The sequence below is a fragment of the Ovis canadensis genome, chromosome X (assembly GCF_042477335.2).
Source record: "Ovis canadensis isolate MfBH-ARS-UI-01 breed Bighorn chromosome X, ARS-UI_OviCan_v2, whole genome shotgun sequence".
NCBI classification, from domain to species: domain Eukaryota; kingdom Metazoa; phylum Chordata; class Mammalia; order Artiodactyla; family Bovidae; genus Ovis; species Ovis canadensis.
The window spans coordinates 136172233-136198181 of record NC_091727.1 but is presented as its reverse complement, the minus strand read 5'-3'; the positions used below and the strand labels follow the sequence as shown (position 1 = coordinate 136198181).

Sequence of the window (25949 nt, the reverse complement as noted above, 5' to 3'; positions counted from 1 at the left end):
CTCCATCCTAGACCCAGCTGTCTGATCATCCACTCAGTTGCAGCGCTTACAAACTCTCAATCTACCCAGGCAGCCGCACCCAAGATTAACTCCTTTTGCATCAAAGGTCTAGTTTCTTTTCTGTACACTAAGTCCTACTTTTCTAGGAAAGTCTGATTTTTCTGACTTCATGTTCAACTTAAGCCATTGAAGGCACAGAAATTGCTGTAATGCTGAAAGCAGAGAGGGAAATTAGAGTTGTCAAAGGTGATTTTCAAGTGTTCTGCAAATAAAATGGGAAAGTTACAAGAAAAGAGATTTTAAACTGCCTGGATTACATAGCTACTTGGTATATTATAGTGTTACTTTGATTACTAGTCAGGATAGAAAGGTGCTCAAAGGCAATAAAATATGCATTTGGGGGACGTACATGGAAATGAAGTTTTCTTGACAGTTGGCTAAGGCATTTTTATATCCATAACAACTGTCAACTAAAACTTAGTATGTCACAGTTATTAAAAAAGGAAAGGAGTGCGACTCTTGCTTACAACTGAGTTTGGCAAAAACGCATTTGTATATTTCTCCCCTGTAAGCACACAGTTCTTTTAGTAGGGACAATGAGTGTGCCCACATAGCAGAATGAAAAATTTATAAAGAATCTATGATAGAGAGTTACACAATCCTGCTTTACTAGAATGTAAAACACTCTTCTTACCCAAGTATTACTGTGTGTATCTCTGAAACATCTGAAAAATAGTCTTCTGTGACTTACTAGGCCATAGGGAATGAGCAGTGTTGGGAACAATTCTCTGTAGTAGTACTTGGTATCTTTCTTCCATTAACTAGATCTTAACATTTCAACTGGATCTTAGAAGGTTGTCAATTTTCATTTTTTCAGGCAAGGAGATCCAACCAGTCAGTCCTAAAGGAAATCAGTCCTGAATATTGGAAGGACTAATGCTGAAGCTGAAACTCCAATACTTTGGCCACCTGATGAGAAGAACTGATTCATTTGCAAAGACCCTGATGCTGGGAAAGATTGCAGGCGGAAGGAGAAGGGGATGACAGAGGATGAGATGGTTGGATGGCATCACCGACTCGATGGACATGAGTTTGAGTAAGCTCCAAGAGTTGGTGATGGACAGAGAAGCCTGATGTGCTGCAGTCCATGGGGTCGCGAAGAGTTGGACACGACTGAGCACCTGAACTGAACTGAGGTTTTCGGTGGATGCTCTAGATCAGTTTGTCTTTTAAAGTTTCGATCTTTGGCATTCTTCCTCTGTCCATTTAGTACTTTGTCTGGAGGTGAAGACATAATCCATAACTGATATTCATCTGGGGACCCTTTTGGCCAGGTTAGCCTCATTCGTTCTTAATCCGCCTCTTTCGGAAGCTGTAATGAAGCAGAAAATAACCTGCCCCATTCTTCTTGTTTATGTCCCTCAAAGAGATTCCAAATCTATCAGTCTTGGGGTAAAGTGAACTTGTTTACTCGGCCTGAGGAAGATTTGGGGATCATTTTTCTTCTTTTTGTAAAACAGCATGGATTGCTAACTGCTTCAGACAAAGATTCCTGTTTGTTTTTTTTCTTTTTTGGGGGGGAGATATCTTTATTGGTCAGTAGGTGAGACTCCTCGTTTTCTGTCACAGCTGTGTTATTTTCAAGCGTCTATGTTATATCTGATACTGTGCATCCACTCTCAGTTTTACCATAAGGCTTAATTGCAGCTTCTCCAGAAGAGGGAACTCTGGCTTCAGGTTCCTTATGACTTGCGACACATAACTTTTTCATGACTGCTTTTGACTTCCTTCAAGGCACCATTCTCCACCTCTGGCACATAACTGAGGTTTAGGTGACTCCACTGAAGATTCTGCACCTTGCTTTTGAACTTCAAGGCATATCTGAGGAGAAAATGTGGGCATACTTTCCTCAATTTTTGTATCTTGCCATGTAGGGTTCTTCACATCACTGCTGTCAGTCTCCTTGGACAGGGAGGTTTTCCTGTCTTCTTCTACAACTTCAAACTGTGATGCTAACCTAAGTCGAGAATTTGGTGACAAATACTTCGGAATATCACCGGTGTTTTTTTGTTTGCTCTTCCTTTTCCTTTGTGACTTAGTTGTGTCAGGATCAGATTTTTTGGAATCCGAGGGGGAAGCTGAGACACTTTCCTCACAGATATTGCTAATATTAAGGCTTTGCCTTCTTGCCAGGGTTTTATTACTTTTCAGTTGTGCTTCCATCTCTCTGTGCCTTTTTTCTGCCTGTTTCTTTTCCTCTTCTTCCTCCTCTGCCAGTAATCTCTGTATTTATTCTTCACTGGCTTTGTTTTCTTCTTCCTGATTGGCTCCTCACTCCGCCTCCATCTTGCTTTTCTCCTTTTCATATTCTCTTCTTAATTCCCCAGGTTGACTTAATAGGTGAACTGGCTGATAGCTGATGGCTGATTTCCTCTGACTGTTGCTCAGAGACTCTAAGTTTGCATTCCTCTGGATAGTGCTTTTTGAATTATCTCCCACAGTTCCATATTGACAAGAGAATTTCTTTGGGTATGGTACTGAGTCCAGAAAGCAATCTGGCAGTGACACCTGGAACAGCACACATTTGTCTTTTCAACAGTTGACTTGAAACATGCTTCACAGAGCGTGTGGTTACAAGGTAGTGTCACAGGCTCAATGAGGATTTCCACACAGATCTGGCACTGGCATTCCAACAAGGAAGGGATGGTGTCTTTGCATACAGCCATTTTAATATGCTAATAAGGTGTATTCAACATCAATACAACAATTCAGGAACTGGGCGCATCAAACCACTTGACGTAAAAAGGTGTTCCGAGGGCCAGGTAAACAGTATGACCGTGGAAGGTGGTGTATTTACCCATGTTTAAGACGAGTACGAACGGGCTTCCCTGGTGGCTCAGAGGTTAAAGCGTCTGCCTACAATGTGGGAGACCTGAGTTCGATCCCTGGGTCGGGAAGATTCCCCTGGAGAAGGAAATGGCAACCCACTTCAGTACTCTTGCCTGGAAAATCCCATGGACCAAGGAGCCTGGTAGGCTACAGTCCATGGGGTCGCAAAGAGTTGGACACGACTGAGCGACTTCACTTTCAAGACAAGTATCCAGGAAGGAAACAAACAAACCTTGGCAGCTCCCAGGCATTAACAACCATTGCAGTAGGGCAGATGCTGGGCAACAGTATCTGAGCAGGGCAGAAGGAAAGCACCAAGCTCCCTTCCTCCCTCTTACCACCTGAGGGTTCTCCCTTAGCTTGGGGCAGCCAAGCCCAAGGCCACAGAGTCTCAAAGCCTCTGGGCCACTCCTCCATGAAGATGCTTGCTTCAGGACTCCAGTTTCCTCAGCAGAAGAACTTCTGTTTGACCTTTGCTGTGGAGTCATTCCTGCACACTCCCCAGCGCTCAGAGTCCGCCCTCACCTCTCTTGTGTGTTACTCGCTCAGTCGTGTCCGACTCTTTGCAACCCTGTGGACTGTAGCCCACCAAGGCCCCTCTGTCCATGGGATCTTCCAGGCAAGAATACTGGAGTGGGTTGCCATTTCCTCCTCCAGTGGCTCTTCCCCACCCAGGGATCGAACCTGGGTCTCTTGCATTGGCAGGCAGATTCTTTACCATCTGAGCCACCAGGGAAACACAATCTCCTCTCCTAGGTCAGCTAAAAAGCCTAGTCTTGGAGGCACTGCTCTAGCAGTCCTGCAAGGGCTAGGAACATAACAACCTTCTCTCTCTTTCTTTATTTTTTTCAGGGGTGGTAACAGCTAATGAGGTTTTTTGTTTGTTTGTTTGTTTTAAATGAATGATTAAATAGCAGTTTCTAAGACTCTTTAACTTTAAAGTTCAAGAAGATAAACAGCAAGGCAGAGTTCTCGCAGAAAACTGCTGAAGCCTCAATTCAACCCAAGGTCCTAGAGTTCTGGAACCTTTCTCTCAGGGCCTTGAGAATAGGGCAGCTGGCACACTTCAGGGTCTGGGTGCCCCACCATGCTAGAGGCTCTCACCTTCTGAAGGCTGTTCCCTCCCTACCCCTAGCACCTGCTGGGCTCCGCATCCAGCCACCACTCACAGGAGCCTTCCTCCTGGGCCCACTGTATCCACTGTCCCCGGGTCCTGGACTAGCCACCTCTCAGGAACCCTCAGTCAGTGCCCAGCTGCTCCTCAGATGGCCCCTGGGTTCCGACCCACCCGCAGAAATAAACATGCCCAACACCTACAGGGGATGGAAGCACTTCCAGCCACACAAACCCCATGCCCACAGACAGTGCGGGTCATGGGTGCCACCCCATGCACCCCCAGACCCTCTCTTCCTGCATCTGGCCAAGCCTTGAGTGGGTCATCATTGGGCTAGTTGGGGCCTGAAGGGTCCCAAATATACTCCTGTCCTGCAAGGCCTTAACTGGGGGCAAGTCAGGCTTCAGGAGGCACCTCTTTGGGGAACAAAGTTCACCTTTCCCGTGGGCACCCCCTCCCAGGGCAGAGACCCCTGCAGCCTGCCCTAGCCCCCATGAGGCTGCCTGGGGAGCTGAAGGCTGCCATCTGTCTCCGTGGTAGGAGGAAGCCCATGCTGAGGATGCTGCTGGGCATTTCCATAATAAATCCTTTGCTTAGGAAAACCTGGAGCTTCCAACACAGGAGTCACCTGCTGTTTCCACTCTCAGGTTCCTGCCACAAGCCTGGCCACCTGCTGCCTGTGGGAGGTGGGCCAGTGTCTACTGCAGAGAATGGGTCTTGGAGGGTAGCCTGGGGGGCCTTTCAGAGACATGGGTTGCAGAAGAAGTTCTGGGGTTTGTCCTTTGCACTCAGACACTGAAAGTATATTTCAGTGCCCTCCCCCCATTTCTGGAAGCTTCCACGAGGTCAAAGATTCAGAGTGTGAGGGTTTGAAATATCCCGACTGCATCCAGATGGGGTGAACCACGAGACTGAGGCCAGCAAGTGGGCCTAGGGGGCTTGTGGGTCTGCAATACCTTCAGCAGGCAAGGACAGGCTCCCCCATCCCAGGTGGCTTTGCCAAGAAAATTGTCACCAGAACCCCAGTTTGAGTCTCACCTTCATACCGCGCAGTAACCCCATAAAAACCTGGTGCCACAATTTGGTCACACATCCCCTCAGGCCCCCAGACCACAGGATGACCACATGCTGCCTCCTGCTGCATGCAGGGTACATTCAGCCCAGCATAAGCCCTGCCAAGAATTTCTAGGAGGATCAAGCATGTAGGAGGTGCCACAAGGAAGGGGACACCAAAGAACAAAGATGAGGTAAACATACTCACACAGGACACGAGTAATAGTTGTGGACCCAAGAGTCATTTATGAGTCTCAGTTCAGTTCAGTTGCTCAGTAGTGTCTGACTCTTTGCGACCCCATGAATCGCAGCATGCCAGGCCTCCCTGTCCATCACCAACTCCCAGAGTTCACTCAGACTCACGTCCATCGAGTCCGTGATGCCATCCAGCCATCTCATCCTCTGTCGTCCCCTTCTCCTCCTGCACCCAATCCCTCCCAGCATCACAGTCTTTTCCAATGAGTCAACTCTTCGCATGAGGTGGCCAAAGTACTGGAGTTTCAGCTTTAGCATCATTCCTTCCAAAGAACACCCAGGGCTGATCTCCTTCAGAATGGACTGATTGGATCTCCTTGCAGTCCAAGGGACTCTCAAGAGTCTTCTCCAACACCACAGTTCAAAAGCATCAATTCTTCAGTGCTCAGCCTTCTTCACAGTCCAACTCTCACATCCATACATGACCACTGGAAAAACAATAGCCTTGACTAGATGGACCTTAGTCGGCGAAGTAATGTCTCTGCTTTTGAATATGCTATCTAGGTTGGTCATAACTTTTCTTCCAAGGAGTAAGGGTCTTTTAATTTCATGGCTGCAATCACCATCTGCAGTGATTTGGGAGCCCAAAAACATAAAGTCTGACATTGTTTCCACTGTTTCTCCATCTATTTCCAATGGAATGATGGGACCGGATGCCATGATCTTCGTTTTCTGAATGTTGAGCTTTAAGCTAACTTTTTCACTCTCCTCTTTCACTTTCATCAAGAGGCTTTTTAGCTCCTCTTCACTTTTGGCTATAAGGGTGGTGTCATCTGCATATCTGAGGTTATTGATATTTCTCCCGGCAATCTTGATTCCAGCTTGTGTTTCTTCCAGTCCAGCGTTTCTCATGATGTACTCTGCATAGAAGTTAAATAAGCAGGGTGACAATATACAGCCTTGACGTACTCCTTTTCCTATTTGGAACCAGTCTGTTGTTCCATGTCCAGTTCTAACTGCTGCTTCCTGACCTGCAGGCAGATTTCTCAAGAGGCAGGTTAGGTGGTCTGGTATTCCCATTTCTTTCAGGATTTTCCACAGTTTATTGTGATCCACACAGTCAAAGACGTTGGCATAGTCACTAAAGCAGAAAGATATGTTTTTCTGGAACTCTCTTGCTTTTTCCATGATCCAGTGGATGTTGGCAATTTGATCTCTGGGTCCTCTGCCTTTTCTGAAACTAGCTTGAACATCAGGGAGTTCACGGTTCACGTATTGCTGAAGCCTGGCTTGGAGAATTTTGAGCATTACTTTACTAGCATGTGAGATGAGTGCAATTGTGCAGTAGTTTGAGCATTCTTTGGCATTGCCTTTCTTTGGGATTGGAATGAAAACTGACCTTTTCCAGTCGTGTGGCCACTGCTGAGTTTTCCAAACTTGCTGGCATATTGACTGCAACACGTTCACAGCATCATCTTTCAGGATTTGAAACAGCTCAACTGGAATTCCATCACCTCCACTAGCTTTGTTCATAGTGATGCTTTCTAAGGCCCACTTGACTCCACATTCCAAGATGTCTGGCTCTAGATGAGTGATCACATCATCATGATTATCTGGGTCGTGAAGATCTTTTTTGTACAGTTCTTCTGTGTATTCTTGCCACCTCTTCTTAATATCTTCTGCTTCTTTTAGGTCCAGACCATTTCTGTCCTTTATCAAGCCCATCTTCACATGAAATATTCCCTTGGTATCTCTAATTTTCTTGAAGAGATCTCTAGTCTTTCCCATTCTGTTGTTTTCCTCTATTTCTTTGCATTGATCGCTGGAGAAGGCTTTCTTGTCTCTTCTTGCTATTCTTTGGAACTCTGCATTCACACGCTTATATCTTTCCTTTTCTCCTTGGCTTTTCACCTCTCTTCTTTTCACAGCTATTTGTAAGGCCTCCCCAGACAGCCATTTTGCTTTTTTGCCTTTCTTTTCCATGGGGATGGTCTTGATCCCTGTCTCCTGTACAATGTCATGAACCTCATTCCATAGTTCATCAGGCACTCTATCTATCAGATCTAGACCCTTAAATCTATTTCTCACTTCCACTGTATAATCATAAGGGATTTGATTTAGGTCATTCCTGAATGGTGTGGTGGTTTTCCCTACTTTCTTCAATTTAAGTCTGAATTTGGCAACAAGGAGTTCATGATCTGAGCCACAGTCAGCTCCTGGTCTTGTTTTTGCTGACTGTATAGAGCTTCTCCACTTTGGCTGAAAAGAATATAATCAATCTGATTTCGGTGTTGACCATCTGGTGATGTCCATGTGTAGAGTCTTCTCTTGTGTTGTTGGAAGAGGGTGTTTGCTATGACCAGTGCATTTTCTTGACAAAACTCTATTAGTCTTTGCCCTGCTTCATTCAGCATTCCAAGACCAAATTTGCCTGTTACTCCAGGTGTTTCTTGACTTCCTACTTTTGCATTCCAGTCCCCTATAATGAAAAGGACATCTTTTTTGGGTGTTAGTTCTAAAAGGTCTTGTAGGTCTTCATAAAACCATTCAAATTCAGTTTCTTCAGCGTTACTGGTTGGGGCATAGCCTTGGATAACTGTGATATTGAATGGTTTGCCTTGGAGATGAACAGAGATCATTCTGTCCTTTTTGAGATTGCATCCAAGTACTGCATTTCGGACTCTTTTGTTGACCATGATGGCTACTCTCCATTTCTTCTGAGGGATTCCTGCCTGCAGTAGTAGATACAATGGTACTGTGAGTTAAATTCACCTATTCCAGTCCATTTTAGTTCGCTGATTCCTAGAATGTCAACGTTCACCCTTGCCATCTCTTGTTTGACCACTTCCAATTTGCCTTGAATCATGGACCTGACATTCCAGGTTCCTATGAAATATTGCTCTTTACAGCATCGGATCTTGCTTCTATCACCAGTCACATCCACAACTGGGTCTTGTTTTTGCTTTGGCTCCATCCCTTCATTCTTTCTGGAGTTATTTCTCCACTGATCTCCAGTAGCATATTGGGCACCTAATGACCTGGGGAGTTCATCTTTTGGTATCCTATCATTTTGCCTTTTCATACTGCTCATGGGGTTCTCAAGGCAAGAATACTGGAGTGGCTTGCCATTCCCTTCTCCAGTGGACCATGCTCTGTCAGACCTCTCCACCATGGCCCTCCCGTCTTGGGTTGCCCCACAGGGCATGGCTTGGTTTCATAGAGTTAGACAAAACTGTACCATATGAATATCCCAATTGAGCAGCTTCAGGGAAATCACATGGGTAAGAGAAGGGCATCTGTCTCTAAAGAAATGTTACATTCAACAGTTAGGAAGCATCTCCATTTCCCAGGATTTTAACCAAGGTCTTGAGTTGAAAGCAGTTTCACAATATGCATCTCTCTGTCCTTTCCAAATAAACTCTCTTGAAATGAAGGCAAGCTCTTGGGTTTAACCACCAAGTTAGCTAAGCAGTGAATACCACAGAGAAAGGAAAGGTTGGAAGTTTCCATGAGATCACCCAGCCCCACAGCATCCAAAGGGGAAAATGTTCAGAGGGCAGGTGTCAGGGGAGAAATTTTGTCCCAGGATCATTCAGACAAAGCCCCCAGAAACAGTCAATAGAGGTAAATGAAATCATCTTTGAAGTACCTTCCTTGTTGTTGTTGTTGTTGTTGTTGTTGTTGTTCAGTCATTGCTCATGTCCAACTCTTTGTGACCCCATGGACTACAGCAAGCCAGGCTTCCCTGTCCTTTGCTATCTCCCATAGTTTGCTCAAACTCATGTCCACTGAGTCAGTGATACTATTCAACCAACTCATCCTCTGTCACCCCTTCTCCTACCTTCAACCTTTCCCAGAATCAGAGTCTTTTCCAATGAGTCAGCTCTTCACATCAGGTGGCCAAAGTATTGGAACTTCAGTTTCAGCATCAGTCCTTCCAGTGACTATTCAGGGTTGATTTCCATTAGGATTGACAGGCTCTATCTCCTTTCCATCCAAGGTAATCGCATCAGTCTTCTACAGTACCACAATTAAAAAGAATCAATTCTTTGGTGCTCACCCTTCGTTATGGTCCATCACATCATTGCACGACTACTGGAAAAAACCATAGCATTAACTATATGGACCTTTGACAGCAAAGTGATGTCTCTGCTTTTTAATACACTGTCTAGGTTTGTCATAGCTTTTCTTTCAAGGAGTAAATGTCTATTAACTTCATGGCTGCAGTCACCAGCAGCAGTAATGTTGGAACCCAAGATTATAAAATTTATCACTGTTTCCATTTGTTCCCCATCTATTTGTCATAAAGTGATGATGCTGTGAAAGTGCTTCACTCAATATGCCAGCAAATTTGGAAAACTCAGCAGTGGCCACAGGACTGGAAAAGGTCACTTTTCATTCCAATTCCAAAGAAAGACAATGTAAAAGAATGCTCAAACTACCACACAATTGCACTCATCTCACATGCTAGTAAAGTAATGCTCAAAATTCTCCAAGCCAGGCTTCAGCAATACATGAATCATGAACTCCCTGATGTTCAAGCTGGTTTTAGAAAAGGCAGAGGACCCAGAGATCAAATTGCCAACATCCACTGGATCATGGAAAAAGCAAGAGAGTTCCAGAAAAACATATCTTTCTGCTTTAGTGACTATGCCAACGTCTTTGACTGTGTGGATCACAATAAACTGTGGAAAATTCTGAGAGAAATGGGAATACCAGACCACCTAACCTGCCTCTTGAGAAATCTGCCTGCAGGTCAGGAAGCAACAGTTAGAACTGGACATGGAACAACAGACTGGTTCCAAATAGGAAACGGAGTACGTCAAGGCTGTATATTGTCACCCTGCTTATTTAACTTCTATGCAGAGTACATCATGAGAAACGCTGGACTGGAAGAAACACAAGCTGGAATCAAGATTGCTGGGAGAAATATCAATAACCTCAGATATGCAGATGACACCACCCTTATGGCAGAAAGTGAAGAGGAGCTAAAAAGCCTCTTGATGAAAGTGAAAGAAGAGAGTGAAAAAGTTAGCTTAAAGCTCAACATTCAGAAAACGAAGATCATGGCATCCGGTCCCATCACTCCATGGGAAATAGATGGGGAAACAGTGGAAACAGTGTCAGACTTAATTTTTTTTTTTTGGCTCCAAAATCACTGCAGATGGTGATTGCAGCCATGAAATTAAAAGACACTTACTCCTTGGAAGAAAAGTTATGACCAACCTAGATAGTATATTCAAAAGCAGAGACATTACTTTGCCAACTAAGGTCCATCTAGTCAAGGCTATGATTTTTCCAGTAGTCATGTATGGATGTGAGAGTTGGACTGTGAAGAAGGCTGAGCACTGAAGAATTGATGCTTTTGAACTGTGGTGTTGGAGAAGATTCTTGAGAGTCCCTTGGACTGCAAGGAGATCCAACCAGTCCATTCTGAAGGAGATCAACCCTGGGATTTCTTTGGAAGGAATGATGCTGAAGCTGAAATTCCAGTACTTTGGCCACCTCATGAGAAGAGTTGACTCATTGGAAAAGACTGTGATGCTGGGAGGGATTGGGGGCAGGAGAAGGGGACGACTGAGGATGAGATGGCTGGATGCCATCACTGACTCGATGGACGTGAGTCTGAGTGAACTCTGGGAGTTGGTGATGGACAGGGAGGCCTGGTGTACTGTGATTCATGGGGTCGCAAAGAGTGGGACACGACTGAGCGACTGAACTGAACTGAACTGAACTTACTCCCACTCCACAAGGAAGGGACGCCCTCTATTGGAGGAACCAGAGAAAAGACAAAAGTCACTGGACTCCTGTCTTCTCTCCTTCAGATGGGAGTAATCTCTTCGAACTCCATACTTGGCTCAAAGTAGATGCCTTTGATATCTATACTGAAGAACTGGAAGAAGTTTTACCCTCAGGCCCCGTTAAAGAAGCATAGGATCTTTTTCTTCACCGAGGCATGGCCTCAATGTGATCTATCTGATGGTGGAAAATGGCCCCCTGAGGGCTCACTTAATTATAATACCATCCTCCAACTAGACCTGTTTTGTAGATGACATGGGAAATAGTCAGAAGTCCCATATATACAGGTTTTCTTTGTCTTGAGAGAAAACAACCTCTTTTGCAGGAGTTGTGGGCTTATTCCTTCTGTGATGCCTATAATTTCCCCCACACCTTTGGGTTCAAACCATCTGCCTTATCCAGGGCTGCCCAAACCTAGCCCACAGGAGCCTCCACAGTCTCTGGTGACACCTCCAGCTCCAGCAGCAGCTCCCATCCTAGCAGCTTCTAACGCAACCCCGGTGATCTCTAGGCTATATTCTTCCCTCCTTCCATTACAGGAAGTTCCTAATGGGGAGTTGGGACCCATGCAAGTTCATGTCCCTTTCCCCTTCCAAGATTTAAGACAAATTGAATTAAACCTAGGAAGCTTTACTGAAGATTCTGACAACTATAGGGTCTATCTCAATCTTTTGAAGTGGCACGGAAAGATGTTATGCCCATCCTGACTAGCACCCTTACTGACAATGAAAGAAGTAGAGTAATTAAAAATGCCCAGGAATGGGGAGATGAATGGTATACTAGCAGCTTGCAGGGGATATCTGACAGTGAATCATCCTGGTTACCTATAAGACTCCAGGCAGTGCCCATAGCCGATCCTAATTGGGCACGTGACAAAGCCAGTGCCGACTGGAAGAGAGTTCACTTTACGCTTTAAGGAAGACTTAAAAAAATCGTGAGCAAAGCCATTAAACTACTCCAAACTATCAGGAGTGACTCAGTAAAAGGAGGAAAATCCCATAGCTTTTCTGGAAAGGCTCAGGGAGGCATTGAGAAAAGCTATTTGGACCCAGACTCCCCAGAGGGCCAATTTATTCTTAAAGACAAATTTATTACTCAATCAGCTCCAGATATTTGAAGGAAACTCCAAAAATTGGCCTTCAGCCCAGATATGGATTTAGAGTGCCTCCTAAAAGCTACCACATCAATATTCTTTAATAGAGATCAGGAGGAACATAAGGAAAAAGACAAGAGAGATAAGAGAAAGGTGGAATCTCTCCTTATGGCCCTACAGGGAGTTAACTTTAGGGCTGCAAAGGTGGGAGGACACAAACAAAAATCTGGAGCCTCTTTCCGTTGTGGAAAGGATGGACACTTTAAGGGACAATGCCCCCAATGCAAGCAGAGGTCACTACTGAGGCCTTGCCCCACTTGCAGAGGAGATCACTGGAAGAGTAACTGTCCCCAGGGACGTAGGTTTCAGGAGTCAGAAACTCAGACCCAGGATGAAGACTGAGGGGACCAGAGGCTTCCCACTTTGGCTCGTCCTCATCACCGCACAGGAGCCTCGGATGACTCTAAAACTGTAGGAGGCCATCCTGTTATCTTCACGCTTGGTACAGGAGCTACTATCTCAGCCCTCCTCTCTAATCTGGGTCCTCCTTCTACCAAGTCAGCTACTATACGTGGCATTTCTGGAAAGCTGGTTACAAAATTATTTACACAACAGTTGAATTGTAACTGGGATTCTATTCTTTTTTCTCATGACTTTTTGATAATACCAGAAAGCCCAACCCCCATCCTAGGAAGAGATGTTCTATCTAAAAGGCAAACTTCAATTCATATGGAAATAGAATCTACAGAAAACTTATGCTTACTCCTGACAGACGTAGAAATTAACCCTGAAGTCTGGGAAACCGGAGAAAAGATAGGAAGAGACATCTCAGCTCAACTAGTACAGATAACTCTTAAAAATCCTAATAACTTTCCTTACCAGAAACAATACTCTCTAAAACCAGAGGCAAAACAGGGACTTATTCCCTTGATTGAAAACCTCAAAGGACAGGGGCTCTTAATAGAATGTAACAGCCCTTATAATACAACTATTCTGGGAGTTTAAAAGCCTAATGAGGAATAGTGTCTAGTTCAGGACCTCTGCCTCATTAATGAAGCTGTAAATCCTGTCATGCCTAACCCCTGTACTCTACTCTTCCAAATCCCAGAAACAGCCACTTATTTTACTGTTTTAAATTTGAAGGCTGCCTTTTTTTTTTTTGCATACCCTTAGCTCAAAGTTCACTATTTTTGTTTGCTTTTGAGGATCCATCTGATTCCTCTACTCAACTTGGACAGAGTTGCCTCATAGATTTAGAGATAGCCCTCACTTGTTCGGTCAGGTGTTAGCCAAAGACCTAGCTGCCTTTCACACAACTGAATCTATAAAAGTCCTTCAATATGTAGATGATATTCTCCTTTGTGCTGACACAGACAAAAAATGTAACCAAGCCATTTGTGACCTTCTTAATTATCTAGCTCCATGTGACTGCAAGATATCAAAATCAAAAGCTCAAATGTGCCAACAAGAAGTCAAAGATTTAGGACTCAAACTCTCCCATGGAGTTTGAACCCTGGGAAAAGAAAGAATGGAACCCACTTTACAACATCCACTCCCTAATACTCTTAGACAACTCCATGGTTTCCTTGGCATAACCAGTTACAGCTGGATTTGGATTCCCAGATATGGAGAGTCAGGACAAAAGGCATTACAATGGGAACCTGGAGAAATACATCCATTTAAGACTTTAAAACAGGCTCTTCTTCAGGCTCCTGCTCTCAGCCTGCCGGTGCTAAGTTGCTTCGGTCATGTCCAACTCTGTGCAACCCTATAGACTGTAGCCTGCCAAGCTCCTCTGTGCATGGGTTCTCCAGGCAAGAATACTGGAGTGGGTTGTCATGTCCTTCTCCAGGGGATCATCCCCACCAGAGATCGAACCCAGGTCTCCTGAATTGCAGGCAGGTTCTTTACCACTAGTACCACCTGGGAAGTTCCTCAGCCTGCCTGCAAGAGACAGTTTAAACTTTTTGTAACAAAGATCAGGATAGGCAATAGTCACATATCCTATTAGTCACATCTAAAATTTTATAAAGTAATCCCCTATCTCCTAGAACTAGTGCTCAATTAGCTGAATTGACTGTTTTAACCAGGACCTTAGAGCTGAAGACTGACAAAAGAGTGAACATCTATACTGATTCTAAATATGTTTACTTAGTCCTTCATTTTCACGCTGCTATCTGGAAGGAAAGAAACTTTATTTTTATTTTTTTTCTACTTTACAATATTGTATTGGTTTTGCCATACATCAACATGAATCTGCCATTGTTGTACACGTGTTCCCCATCCTGAACCCTCCTCCCACCTCCCTCCCCATACCATCCCTCTGGGACATCCCAGTGCACCAGCCCCGAGCACCCTGTATCATGCATCGAACCTGGACTGGTGATCCGTTTCACATATGATAATTTACATGTTTCAACGCCATTCTCCCATATCATCCCGCCCTCGCCCTCTCCTGCAGAGTCCAAAAGACTGTTCTATACATCTGTGTCTCTTTTGCTATTTCGCATATGGGGTTATCATTACCATCTTTCTAAATTCCATATATATGTGTTAGTATACTGTGTTGGTGTTTTTCTTTCTGGCTTACTTCACTCTGTATAATCGGCTCCAGATTCATCCATCTCATTAGAACTGATTCAAATGTATTCTTTGTAATGGCTGAGTAGTACTCCATTGTGTATATGTACCACCGCTTTCTTATCCATTCGTCTGCTGATGGACATCTAGGTTGCTTCCATGTCCTGGCTATTATAAATAGTGCTGCTATGAACACTGGGGTACACGTGTCTCTTTCAATTCTGGTTTCCTTGGTGTGTGTGCCCAGCAGTGGGATTGCTGGGTCATAAGGCAGTTCTATTTCCAGTTTTTAAGGAATCTCCACACTGTTCTCCATAGTGGCTGTACTAGTTTGCATTCCCACCAACAGTGTAAGAGGGTTCCCTTTTCTCCACACCCTCTCCAGCATTTATTGCTTGTAGACTTTTGGATCGCAGCCATTCTGACTAGTGTGAAATGGTACTTCATTGTGGTTTTGATTTGCATTTCTTTGATAATGAGTGATGCTGAGCATCTTTTCATGTGTTTGTTAGCCATCCATATGTCTTCTTTGGAGAAATGTCTGTTTAGTTCTAAAACCTCAGATGGCAGTCCCATTAAATACTACCAAGAAATTATGTGCCTCTTAGATGCAATTAAACTACCCAAAGAAGTGGCTGTTGGGGCCATCAACGGGATGATTCTGACATAACAGTGGGAAATAGGAGAGCTGACCAACAGGTAAAAGAAGGCAGCCATCCAGTCTTTTAATACTCAGGCTCCCCTCCTCTGGAATAAGAGCCCCAGTGACATAAAATCCCAGTATTCTCCTGAGAAATGTCAACACCCTCTTTCTCATGGAGATACTCTACTCCCCTCTGGATGGCTTCAAACAGAAAATGAAAAACTTGTATTGCCCTACAGCACCCAGTGAAAAATCCTTAAAACTCTACAGCAAACTTTCCATTTGGGAATTGAAAATACTTACCAACATGCTAAGAGTCTTTTCAAGGGAAAAATATTAATAAAGACTGTAAGCTAGATTGTTAAAGGATGTGAAGTCTGCCAGAAGAATAATGCCTGTAACAACCAGTCAGCTCTCCCAGGCTTACAGTGTACAGGAAGATATCCTGGAGAGGACTGGATAGATTTCACTCATATGTCAAAAGCCAAGGGACATCAATACCTACTGGATTGGGTTGATACCTTTACCGAGTGCATAGAGGCTTTCCTTTGTAGAATAGAACAAGCAAAAGAAGTTGTTAAAACTTTAATATAGGAGATCTTTCCTAGCTTTGGCCTGTCACGTGGAATGGGCCTGCCTTTAAGGCTACAATAGCACAGGGCATCTCCCAGGTCCTAAGAATCGAGTTTCATTTACACTGTGCCTGGAGGCCTCAATCCTCTGGGAAGGTAGAAAAAGCTAATAGTATGATTAAGAGACATTTATGAAAACTCTCACAAGAGACTCATCTTTCCCGGACTTCATTACTTCCTTTAGATCTTGTGAGAATAAGAAATACTCCACAGTCACTGGGACTCAGCCCTTTTGAAATGTTATATGGGAGGCCATTTCTCAAAAATGATTTACTTCTAGATCAAGAAACCGCCGAACTAACAAAATATGTCACTAACTTCTTTTCAAAAAATAGTTACAATCTTTAGAAAATGAGATCTCACAACCAAAAGAAAATTAAAAGTCCTTATATAATCATGGAACTTGGTGTTAGTAAAGGCTATTCCTGACAATAGTCTGACCTTAACTCCCACATGGGAGGGACCTAATTCTGTTATTCTCTCTTCGCCCACCGCTGGTAAGGTTACAAGTATTGATGCCTGGATTCCTCACACACAGATAAAGCCTTGGAATTCTCCTGGAGAAAATCACAAGGACCATCTAACACCCCCAGGAGAAAATTCACAGGAAAATTCTCAGTGTTTGGAATATCAATACACTCCTTTAGAAGGACTGAAAAGTCAAGTCTAGGCAATGGCTGATTCCACTTCTCCTTTTGGGACCACCCTATAGAACTAGATATCAACTTCCATCTGGTGGAAACCCCTGGTCCTGATCTGAAGCCGTGTTTTGCTCTTATTGCTTTTTGGCCCTTGTATTCTAAATTGTCTCTCTTGCGTTGTAATGTTTCACATAGAAGCTATCAAACTTCTAATGATTATAGAAATGGAGCCTAAGATGACATACCGTGGTCCGCTAGATCGTCCCCCTGGTGGAGACCTAACTGCCATCCCTTAATGACACCCCTACACAGCTTGAAGAAGCCCAATTGCTCATCTCCCCTTTCCTCATAATGGCAGTTAGAGTCTCCATCTCTAGACGGGGGGATTGAGGTAGAAATTACTAGGCAGTCAGTCTAGAACTCTGAGACCTTCGTCCTGTTTTCAGTAACCATCCCACTCCATTGTTCTGAATTCCTGTGTCTTTCAGTTCAGTTCAGTTCAGTCGCTCAGTCATGTCCAACTCTTTTTGACCCCATGGACTGCAGCACACTGGACTTCCCTGTCCATCACCCACTCTTGGAGCTTGCTCAAACTCATGTTCATTGAGTCAGTGATGTCATCCAACCGTCTCATCCTGAGTCAACCCCTTGTCCTCACACCTTCAATCATTCCCAGCATTAGGGTCTTTTCAAATAAGTCAGTTCTTTGAATCAGGTGGCAAAAATGTTGGAGCTTCAGCCTCAGCATCAGTCCTTCCAATGAATATTCAAGACTGATTTCCTTCAGGACAGACTGGTTGGGTCTCTGCACTCAAGGGATTCTCAAGAGTCTTCCCCAACACCACAGTTGCAAAAGCGTCAATTCTTCTGTGCTCAGCATTTTTATAGTCCAACTCTCACATCCATACATGACTACTGGAAAAACCAAAGATTTGACTAGACGGACCTTTGCTGGCAAAATAATGTCTCTGCTTTCTAATATGCTGTCTAGGTTGGTCATAACTTTTCTTCCAAAGAGCAAGGGTTTTTTTAATTTCATGGCTGCAATCATCATCTGCAGTGCTTTTGGAGTCCCTCAAAATAAAGTCCGTCACTGTTTCCATTGTTTTGCCATCTATTTGCCATGAAGTGATGGGACCAGATGCCATGATCTTAGTTTTCTGAATGTTGAGTTTTAAGCCATCTTCTTCACTCTCCTCTTTCACTTTCATCAAGAGGTTCTTTAGTTCTTCTTCACCTTCTGCCATTAGGGTGGTGTCATCTGCATATCTGAGGTTATTGATATTTCTCCTGGCAATCTTGATTCTAGTTTGTGCTTCCTCCAGTCCACCATTTCTCATGATGTACTCTGGATAAAAGTTAAATAAGCAGGCTGACAATATACAGTTTTGATGTACTCCTTTCCCAATTTGGAAGCAGTCTGTTGTTTCAAGCCCAGTTCTAACTGTTTCTTCTTGACCTGCATGTAGATTTTTCAGAGGACAAGTCAAGTGGTCTAGTATTCCCATCTCTTTAAGAATTTTCCAGAGTTTTTTGTGATCCACAGAGTCAAAGGCTTTAGCATAGTCAATAGAACAGAAGCAGATGGTTTTTAGGAACTCTCTCACTTTTTCGATGTTCCAATGGATGTTGGAAATTTGATTTCTGGTTCCTCTGCCTTTCATAAATCAAGCTTGAGCATCTGGAAGTTCATGGTTCATGTAGTATTGAAGCCTGGCTTAAAGAATTTTAAGCGTTAATTTGCCAGCGTGTGAGATGAGTGCAACTGTGCAGTAGTTTGAGCATTCTTTGGCATTGCCTTTCTTTGGAATTGGAATGAACACTGACCTTTTCCAGTCCTGTGGCCACTGCTGAGTTTTCCAAATTTGCTGGTATATTGAGTGCAGAACTTTCACAGCATCATCTTTTAGGATTTGGAATAGCTCAACTGAAATTCCATCACCTACACTAGCTTTGTTTATAGTGATGCTTCTTAAGGCCCACTTGACTTCACATTCCAGGATGTCTGGCTCTAGGTGAGTGATCACACCACTGTGATTATTTGGGTCATGAAGATCTTTTTTGTATAGTTTTCCTGTGTATTCTTGTCACCTTTTCTTAATATCTTCAACTTCTTGTCGGTCCATACCACCTCTGTCCTTTATTGAGCCCAACTTTGTGTGAAATGTTCCCTTGGTATCTAATTTTCTTGAAGAAATCTCTAGTCCTTCTCATCTTATTGTTTTCCTCTATTTCTTTGCATTAATCACTGAGGAAAGCTTTCTTATCTCTCCTTGCTTTTCTTTGGAACCCTGAAATTCAAATGGGTGTATCTTTCCTTTTCTCCTTTGCTTTGGCTTCTCTTCTTTTCTTAGCTATTTGTAAGGCCTCATTGGACAACCATTTTGTTTTTTTTTTGCATTTCATTTTCTTGGCAATGGTCTTAATCACTGCCTCCTGTACAATGTTGTGAACCTCCATCCATAGTTCTCCAGGCACTCTGTCTATCAGATCTAATCCCTTGAATCTATTTACCACTTCCACTGTATAATCATAAGGGATTTGATTTAGGTCATACCTGAATGGTCTAGTGTTTTTCCTCACTTTCTTCAATTTAAGTCTGAATTTGGTAATAAGGAGTTCATGATCTGAGCCACAGTCAGCTCCCAGTCTTGTTTTTGCTGACTATATAGAGGTTCTCCATCGTTGGCTGCAAAAAAAAGGTGACTTGAAACAGTTGGCCAAATACATAGTTCTATAAGATCAATTGATTATAATAGTGTAACACTAGATATGAGAAGAAGAAATAAGAATAAGAGGGAATCATTTCCTAGACCAACAACGACTAGTAGGTCAGATGGCCCAAAGATTTGGGCTACTGTGGACATTGTACAGGAGACAGGGATCAAGACCATCCCCATGGAAAAGAAAGGCAAAAAGCAAAATGGCTGTCTGGGGAGGCCTTACAAGTAGCTGTGAAAAGAAGAGAGGCGAAAAGCAAAGGAGAAAAGGAAAGATATAAGCATCTGAATGCAGAGTTCCAAAGAATAGCAAGAAGAGATAAGAAAGCCTTCTTCAGTGATCAATGCAAAGAAATAGAGGAAAACAACAGAATGGGAAAGACTAGAGATCTCTTCAAGAAAATTAGAGATACCAAGGGAATATTTCATGTGAAGATGGGCTCGATAAAGGACAGAAATGGTCTGGACCTAAAAGAAGCAGAAGATATTAAGAAGAGGTGGCAAGAATACACGGAAGGACTGTACAAAAAAGATCTTCACGACCCAGATAATCATGATGATGTGATCACTCATCTAGAGCCAGACATCTTGGAATGTGGAGTCAAGTGGGCCTTAGAAAGCATCACTACGAACAAAGCTAGTGGAGGTGATGGAATTCCAGTTAAGCTGTTTCAAATCCTGAAAGATGATGCTACGAAAGTGCTGCACTCAACATGGCAGCAAATTTAGAAAACTCAGCAGTGGCCACAGGACTGGAAAAGGTCAGTTTTCATTCCAATTCCAAAGAAAGGCAATGCCAAAGAATGCTCAAACTACCACACAATTGCACTCATCTCACATGAGTAAAGTAATGCTCAAAATTCTCCAAGCCAGGCTTTAGCAATATGTGAACCATGAACTTCCTGATGTTCAAGCTGGTTTTATAAAACGCAGAGGAACCAGAGATCAAATTGCCAACATCCACTGGGTCATGGAAAAAGCAAGAGAGTTCCAGAAAAACATCTCTTTCTGCTTTATTGACTATGCCAAAGCCTTTGACTGTGTGGATCACAATAAACTGTGAAAAATTCTGAGAGAGATTGGAATACCAGACCACCTAACCTGCCTCTTGAGAAATCTGTATGCAGGTCAGGAAGCAACAGTTAGAACCGGACATGGAACAACAGACTTGTTCCAAATAGGAAAAAGAGTACGTCAAGGCTGTATATTGTCATCCTGCTTATTTAACTTATATGCAGAGTACATCATGAGAAATGCTGGGCTGGAAGAAACAAGCTGGAATCAAGACTGCAGGGAGAAATATCAATAACCTCAGATATGCAGATGACACCACCCTTATGGCAGAAAGTAAAGAGGAGCTAAAAAGCCTCTTGATGAAAGTGAAAGAGGAGAGTGAAAAAGTTGGCTTAAAGCTCAACATTCAGAAAATGAAGATCATGGCATCCGGTCCCATCACTTCATGGGAAATATGGGGAAACAGTGGAAACAGTGTCAGACTTTATTTTGGGGGCCTCCAAAATCATTGCAGATGGTGATTGCAGCCATGAAATTAAAAGATGCTTACTCCTTGGAAGAAAAGTTATGACCAACCTAGATAGCATATTCAAAAGCAGGGACATTACTTCACCGACTAAGGTTCGTCTAGTCAAGGCTATGGTTTTTCCTGTGGTCATGTATGGATGTGAGAGTTGGACTATGAAGAAGGCTGAGCACCAAAGAATTGATGCTTTTGAACTGTGGTGTTGGAGAAGACTCTTGAGAGTCCCTTGGACTGCAAGGAGATCCAATCAGTCCATTCTGAAGGAGATCAACCCTAGGATTTCTTTGGAAGGAATGATGCTAAAGCTGAAGCTCCAGTACTTTGGCCACCTCATGTGATGAATTGACTCATTGGAACAGACTGTGATGCTGGGAGGGATTGGGTGCAGGAGGAGAAGGGGACGACAGAGGATGAGATGGCTGGATGGCATCACTGACTCGATGGACGTGAGTCTGAGTAAACTCCGGGAGTTGGTGATGGACAGGGAGGCCTGGCGTACTGCGATTCATGGGGTCGCAAAGAGTCGGGCATGACTGAGTGACTGAACTGAACTAACAGTGCCTAATCCAGTAATAGCACACTGAGTGACCTATCAATGAAATCTTTGCCTGACCTAGGAATGAGCATTCCTATCTCTGTGGGATAAAATAGTCATGAAATGCCTCCCAAAACATGGTTGAATTTATTACCATGGACTGGGAAGAGGAGGAGGGGTAGGAGCACTGACAACAAAAATAGGTCACTCACCAATCTAGTTCTATAAGAATGAAGTCACTTAGCTGCTGCAATCACTGACTTTGAACACATTCTTCAAGGAGCTCAGGAATGAGGTACTCTCTGCTCTGGGAAAACTGGCAGAATAGGCCTTCAGATCCTTCAGATATTTAAATATTTTGGGGACACAATTTTATGAACCTGATTTTTTGCATCTTCACATACCTAGCAAAGGATTTAAAATCAGTATCAGAGATATCTGGTCCTCGTGAGTAGCAACAACCTTCCACTGAGATTTGTGCTTGATTGCACATACCTCCTTCATGAAAATCATAAATATACTGACCTCTCACATCTTCAGATCAGTTCCCCAGAGCTAGCTGAGAGGCTGTCTCCCAGCTATGGTCCTCAATAAGTCTTCAAATAAAACTGAACTCACAGCTTTCACATTGTAAACTTTATGCCCACTAATATGAGTAGATACAAAGTTTCAGCTGACAATATATGGTGAGGATGTGGCAAATTCAGAATTCTCATACAGTGTTGGTAGAAATGTAAAGTGGTCAACCACTTTGAAAAACAATTTGGCAGTTCCTCAAATGATTAATCATATGTTGCTATGAGATTTGAAAACATTATGCTAAATGAAGAAGAGAGCGCCCAAAGAACACATATTATATGGTTTATGAAAATATGTAGATTTCCCCATTCTGGACATGTCCCCATTCTGGACATGGAAATTTACAGTGCTTCTCTCCATGGCAATTACTTTTTGCAATTCTTGGAATCCCCCACCACAGAGGTGTAGAAGAGCCCCATCTAGTTTCCCTCATCTATCTGGGAGGTATGTTTCTAGGTTGGATTTGGAGGGAAAATGGAGGGAAGAAACCAAAGGAATTTACTCAGGTCAAGACCCTGGCCACCTGCCCATCTATATTTTTGGAGTAAGCAACTGCCAGGAGCTTGAATGTAGGAAATGAGATATTCTGGAATGCGACAGCAGGAAGACCAGTCCCTTCCCAATCTCTTGATAGGATGCGGTGAGGCCATTATCTCTGTATCCCTCAACCTGCTTCTGCCTCAAGACCCTTCCCTTTGCTTAGGTCTTCAAAACCATCTTTAATAATAGTTGTTAAATTTCAACAGATGACTTCAATTGCCAGCAAATGCTTTCCATATTTAATGAATGTTTATTATAGTAGAATAAAATATAAATGTTTATTAATAAGATTTGAAATCTGTCCCAGAAGGGGGAAAAAGGTAGATTACTTACATAAAACAGCCAAGATTTGGCAAACAGCCTTCTCCTTGAAAGTTAACTTCACAGATCATTTTCAAAACACCAACTGTGTGTGTTTAGAAAGATTCCCCCATTTTTTTTTATTCCATGAAACAATTTAGAAAGTTCTCAAAATGAAGCTGTGTGGAATCCACAGAAAATATTTTCTGTGAGGTGCAAGAGAACATAAATAATGAGGTTTGTTGGTGTTTGTTTTTTTTTTTCTGTTTTACTTCCCCAGCTTGAAACATGTCTTTCAAAAATGGAATTTCCTAATTCTCAGGGTCTTTTTGAGACATACTGATTTTTTAAATGGAAATAAAGAGAAATTAGTAGGAAGTCAATATACAGCTAAGCAGAACAAGAGAAAAAAAAGCAGAAAAGGCCAAAATTAATACCAAGGCCTTGGAGTGGTTGGGAGATGTAGACACTCCATTGTACCTAGAGAAGGTCAAACCCCAAGGATTGGGCAGCGAGGCCACCTATGGGTCTCAGATTGGAGAGGACTGAGCTGAGCCCAGGGCCTAGCACACAGCTGTGTGGACTGGGAGGTTCTTGCGTGCAGAGGTGGAGGGGCGGGTCCTATTGGGGGTTGGGGGAGGGGGATCGGAGGGCGAGCTTGGCGATGAGGCGGGGCCCTCACGTGACCGCGAGCTGCAGAGCGTTGCAGCCTTGGGTGCAGGCGTCACTCCTGTCTGGTTATCAGCTCCCCGCTGTCCTGAGCTCAGCGCGCTGGCATCGGGCCCGCGGCAAGCGGAGCAGGTAAGGGCCCCGGGGCCCGCGCGCTGACGCCAGGGAGGCAGTGGCCAACCAACCCTTGAGGCCCAAGCAGGGGTTCAGTGCGGAGAGTCCCGGCGAGTTCTTTCCACACCCCGGCTTTCCTGGGAACAGAAATAGGGGCCCCCTGGGGTGGGCGTGCGGGGAGGGGAGTGGCAGGGTTCCGGGGAGGGCAGCAGAGCAACTAAGAGCGATGGGAAATCATCCCTGAATTTCTGCAGGGCCATGGTGAACCCGGGAGTGGGGCGGGGGACGATGGTCGCGGGGGCTGGCGGGGGCGGGGAGGAGCGGTGGTTCAGCACCGAGAGCTTGGTGACAGCACTCCCTCCCTCCATCCACTTAGGTCTGCGGGTCTACGTGTCAAGTGTTGCAGCAACTCACTTTGCAGCAGGAATCGGGAGGAGGAGGAGACAACCAGGATAGGCTAAGGTCGGTGCAGGGGACAATGTGCGTAGCGGGGTGCAGAACCCCGTCATACCCCCTCTCAACTTCCCCAAGCCCCGACCTCCATTTTGATGTTTGAAATGGCCTAGGGGATGGATCTGTAGGGAAAATGGTGGGTTTGGGAAGAGGGAGGGGAAAGAACTGAGAAGGAATGGGGAGGGCTCGGACTGGGGGGCCCCTATAGGACGCACGAAGCCTTTCATGTGTGAAAATTAAAAGAAAGAAAGAAAGGAAACCGTGATATCTAGACCTCTGAACATTCGTAGTAGGGCCTCTGTCCTCGGTGCTGATCTATCCACCAAAAATGCAGTCGCTTTTCCTGTCTTTTGTCTCCTAGGAGCAGTGATGCCCAAAGAGGAACAAGTGCTGAAAAATCTCACCATGGAAAATGCCAACGAAGAAAATGAAAAAAAGGATGAAAAAGAGCAAGATGCTAATAAAGGAGAGCCTTTGGCCCTCTCTTTGGGAGCTGGTGAATATTGTGTACCTAGAGGAAATCGCAGACGGTTCCGTGTTAGGCAGCCCATTCTACATTATAGATGGGACATGACTCAGAGGCTTGGAAAGCCACAGGCGAGGATGAGAGAAGAGAATGTAGAAAGGATTGGGGAAGAGATGAGACAACTCATGCAAAAGCTGAGGGAAAAGCAGTTGAGTCACAGTTTGCGGGCAGTTAGCACTGACCCCCCTCACCATGAGCATAATGATGAGTTTTGCCTTATGCCTTAAATCCTGATGTTAATAGGGAGACACACTTGCTTCCTAAATTTACATGTTCATGATGTACCTTTGTCATAAACCTTTTGATGCCACTCATTTCTGGTGGGTCTCAGATTACCAGCTTCTAGTTGAATGTTTTGACCCAGTCTGTAAGATTTTGTTAACAGGATAATTTTACCTGTTTCATGGCAAGATGCTTATTATATATTGTGAAGTAAATAAAGCAGTTTAAAAGAGCAATTTCTGTATGTATTCTTTTTTATTTCAAATTTAATACTTATCTAATACATAAAGAGAAAAATGCTGAAATTAATATACCAAAAGATTAATACAGGGACTCATTTCTGTGACATGAGTTGATGTCTTTTATAATTTCTGTAGTTTGAGAAGATGTGGAGCTATTTTTAATGACTTTATGAGAGCCATAGAGTCACTTAATAAAGACTTGGCTATGAAATTTGAATCTTTAAGCCTGATGAATAAACCCAGGAATTCTTTACAAACTGGGGACTATATTTGCTTCACATGACTGTGAAACAAGGTCTGGTGTGTCTGAACTGTGTTTACCTATTTTTGTCCCCATCTCCACATATTAAGCAAGAACCTCAGATTTTCCCCTGAGATTTCCCCCCTACCCTCAGATTTTCCCTTCAAATATTTAGCAGAGTCCCCAAAGATAGCGGGCTTCCCTGGTGGCTCAGAGGTTAAAGCGTCTCCTCCAATGTGGTAGACACGGGTTCGATCCCTGGGTCAGGAAGATCCCCTGGAGAAGGAAATGGTAACCCACTCCAGTATTCTTGCCTGGAGAATCCCATGGACGGAGGAGCCTGGTAGGCTACAGTCCACGGGGTCGCAAAGAGTCGAACACGACTGAGCGACTTCACTTCCAAAGATAGATCTCCCCAGTCCAGCATCCTTCCTCCCCCTCAGGGCTGCACTTTCTGCTAGTCAGTTTGTGACTCTGCCTGACATAAGGTAGGCACTTGGCAAAATACAGTTAATAATGATTGCATCAAGAGCCCTGAGTTTTTGTCTCATTCAGTCCCTGAATAAAATAATCTTGGATATGTAACTTCAATTCTCTAGAAGAGATTATTTTCAATTCCTAAAGGAACA

General features: G+C 43.8%; 1 protein-coding gene and 1 pseudogene across 2 annotated transcripts; one reads left to right on the top strand and one right to left on the bottom strand.

Annotated features, from left to right (window-relative positions):
- Window positions 1-701: 701 nt before the first annotated feature.
- Window positions 702-2726, bottom strand: LOC138930057 (E3 ubiquitin-protein ligase RNF168-like; annotated as a pseudogene).
- A 20811-nt stretch (window positions 2727-23537) lies between these two features.
- Window positions 23538-25073, top strand: LOC138930056 (protein BEX2). 2 transcript variants are annotated; one of them, XR_011446087.1, is made up of 3 exons: window positions 23538-23654; window positions 24013-24098; window positions 24451-25073. XR_011446087.1 is itself a non-coding variant. In XM_070289666.1 (2 exons), the coding sequence occupies exon 2, from the start codon at window positions 24459-24461 to the stop codon at window positions 24840-24842; it is 384 nt and encodes a 127-aa protein (XP_070145767.1). In that variant the 5' UTR covers window positions 24014-24098; window positions 24451-24458; the 3' UTR covers window positions 24843-24920. The 2 variants fall into 2 exon arrangements, 1 of the variants encoding a protein (XP_070145767.1); XM_070289666.1 differs by lacking the exon at window positions 23538-23654 and having other exon boundaries at window positions 24014-24098; window positions 24451-24920.
- Window positions 25074-25949: the final 876 nt, after the last annotated feature.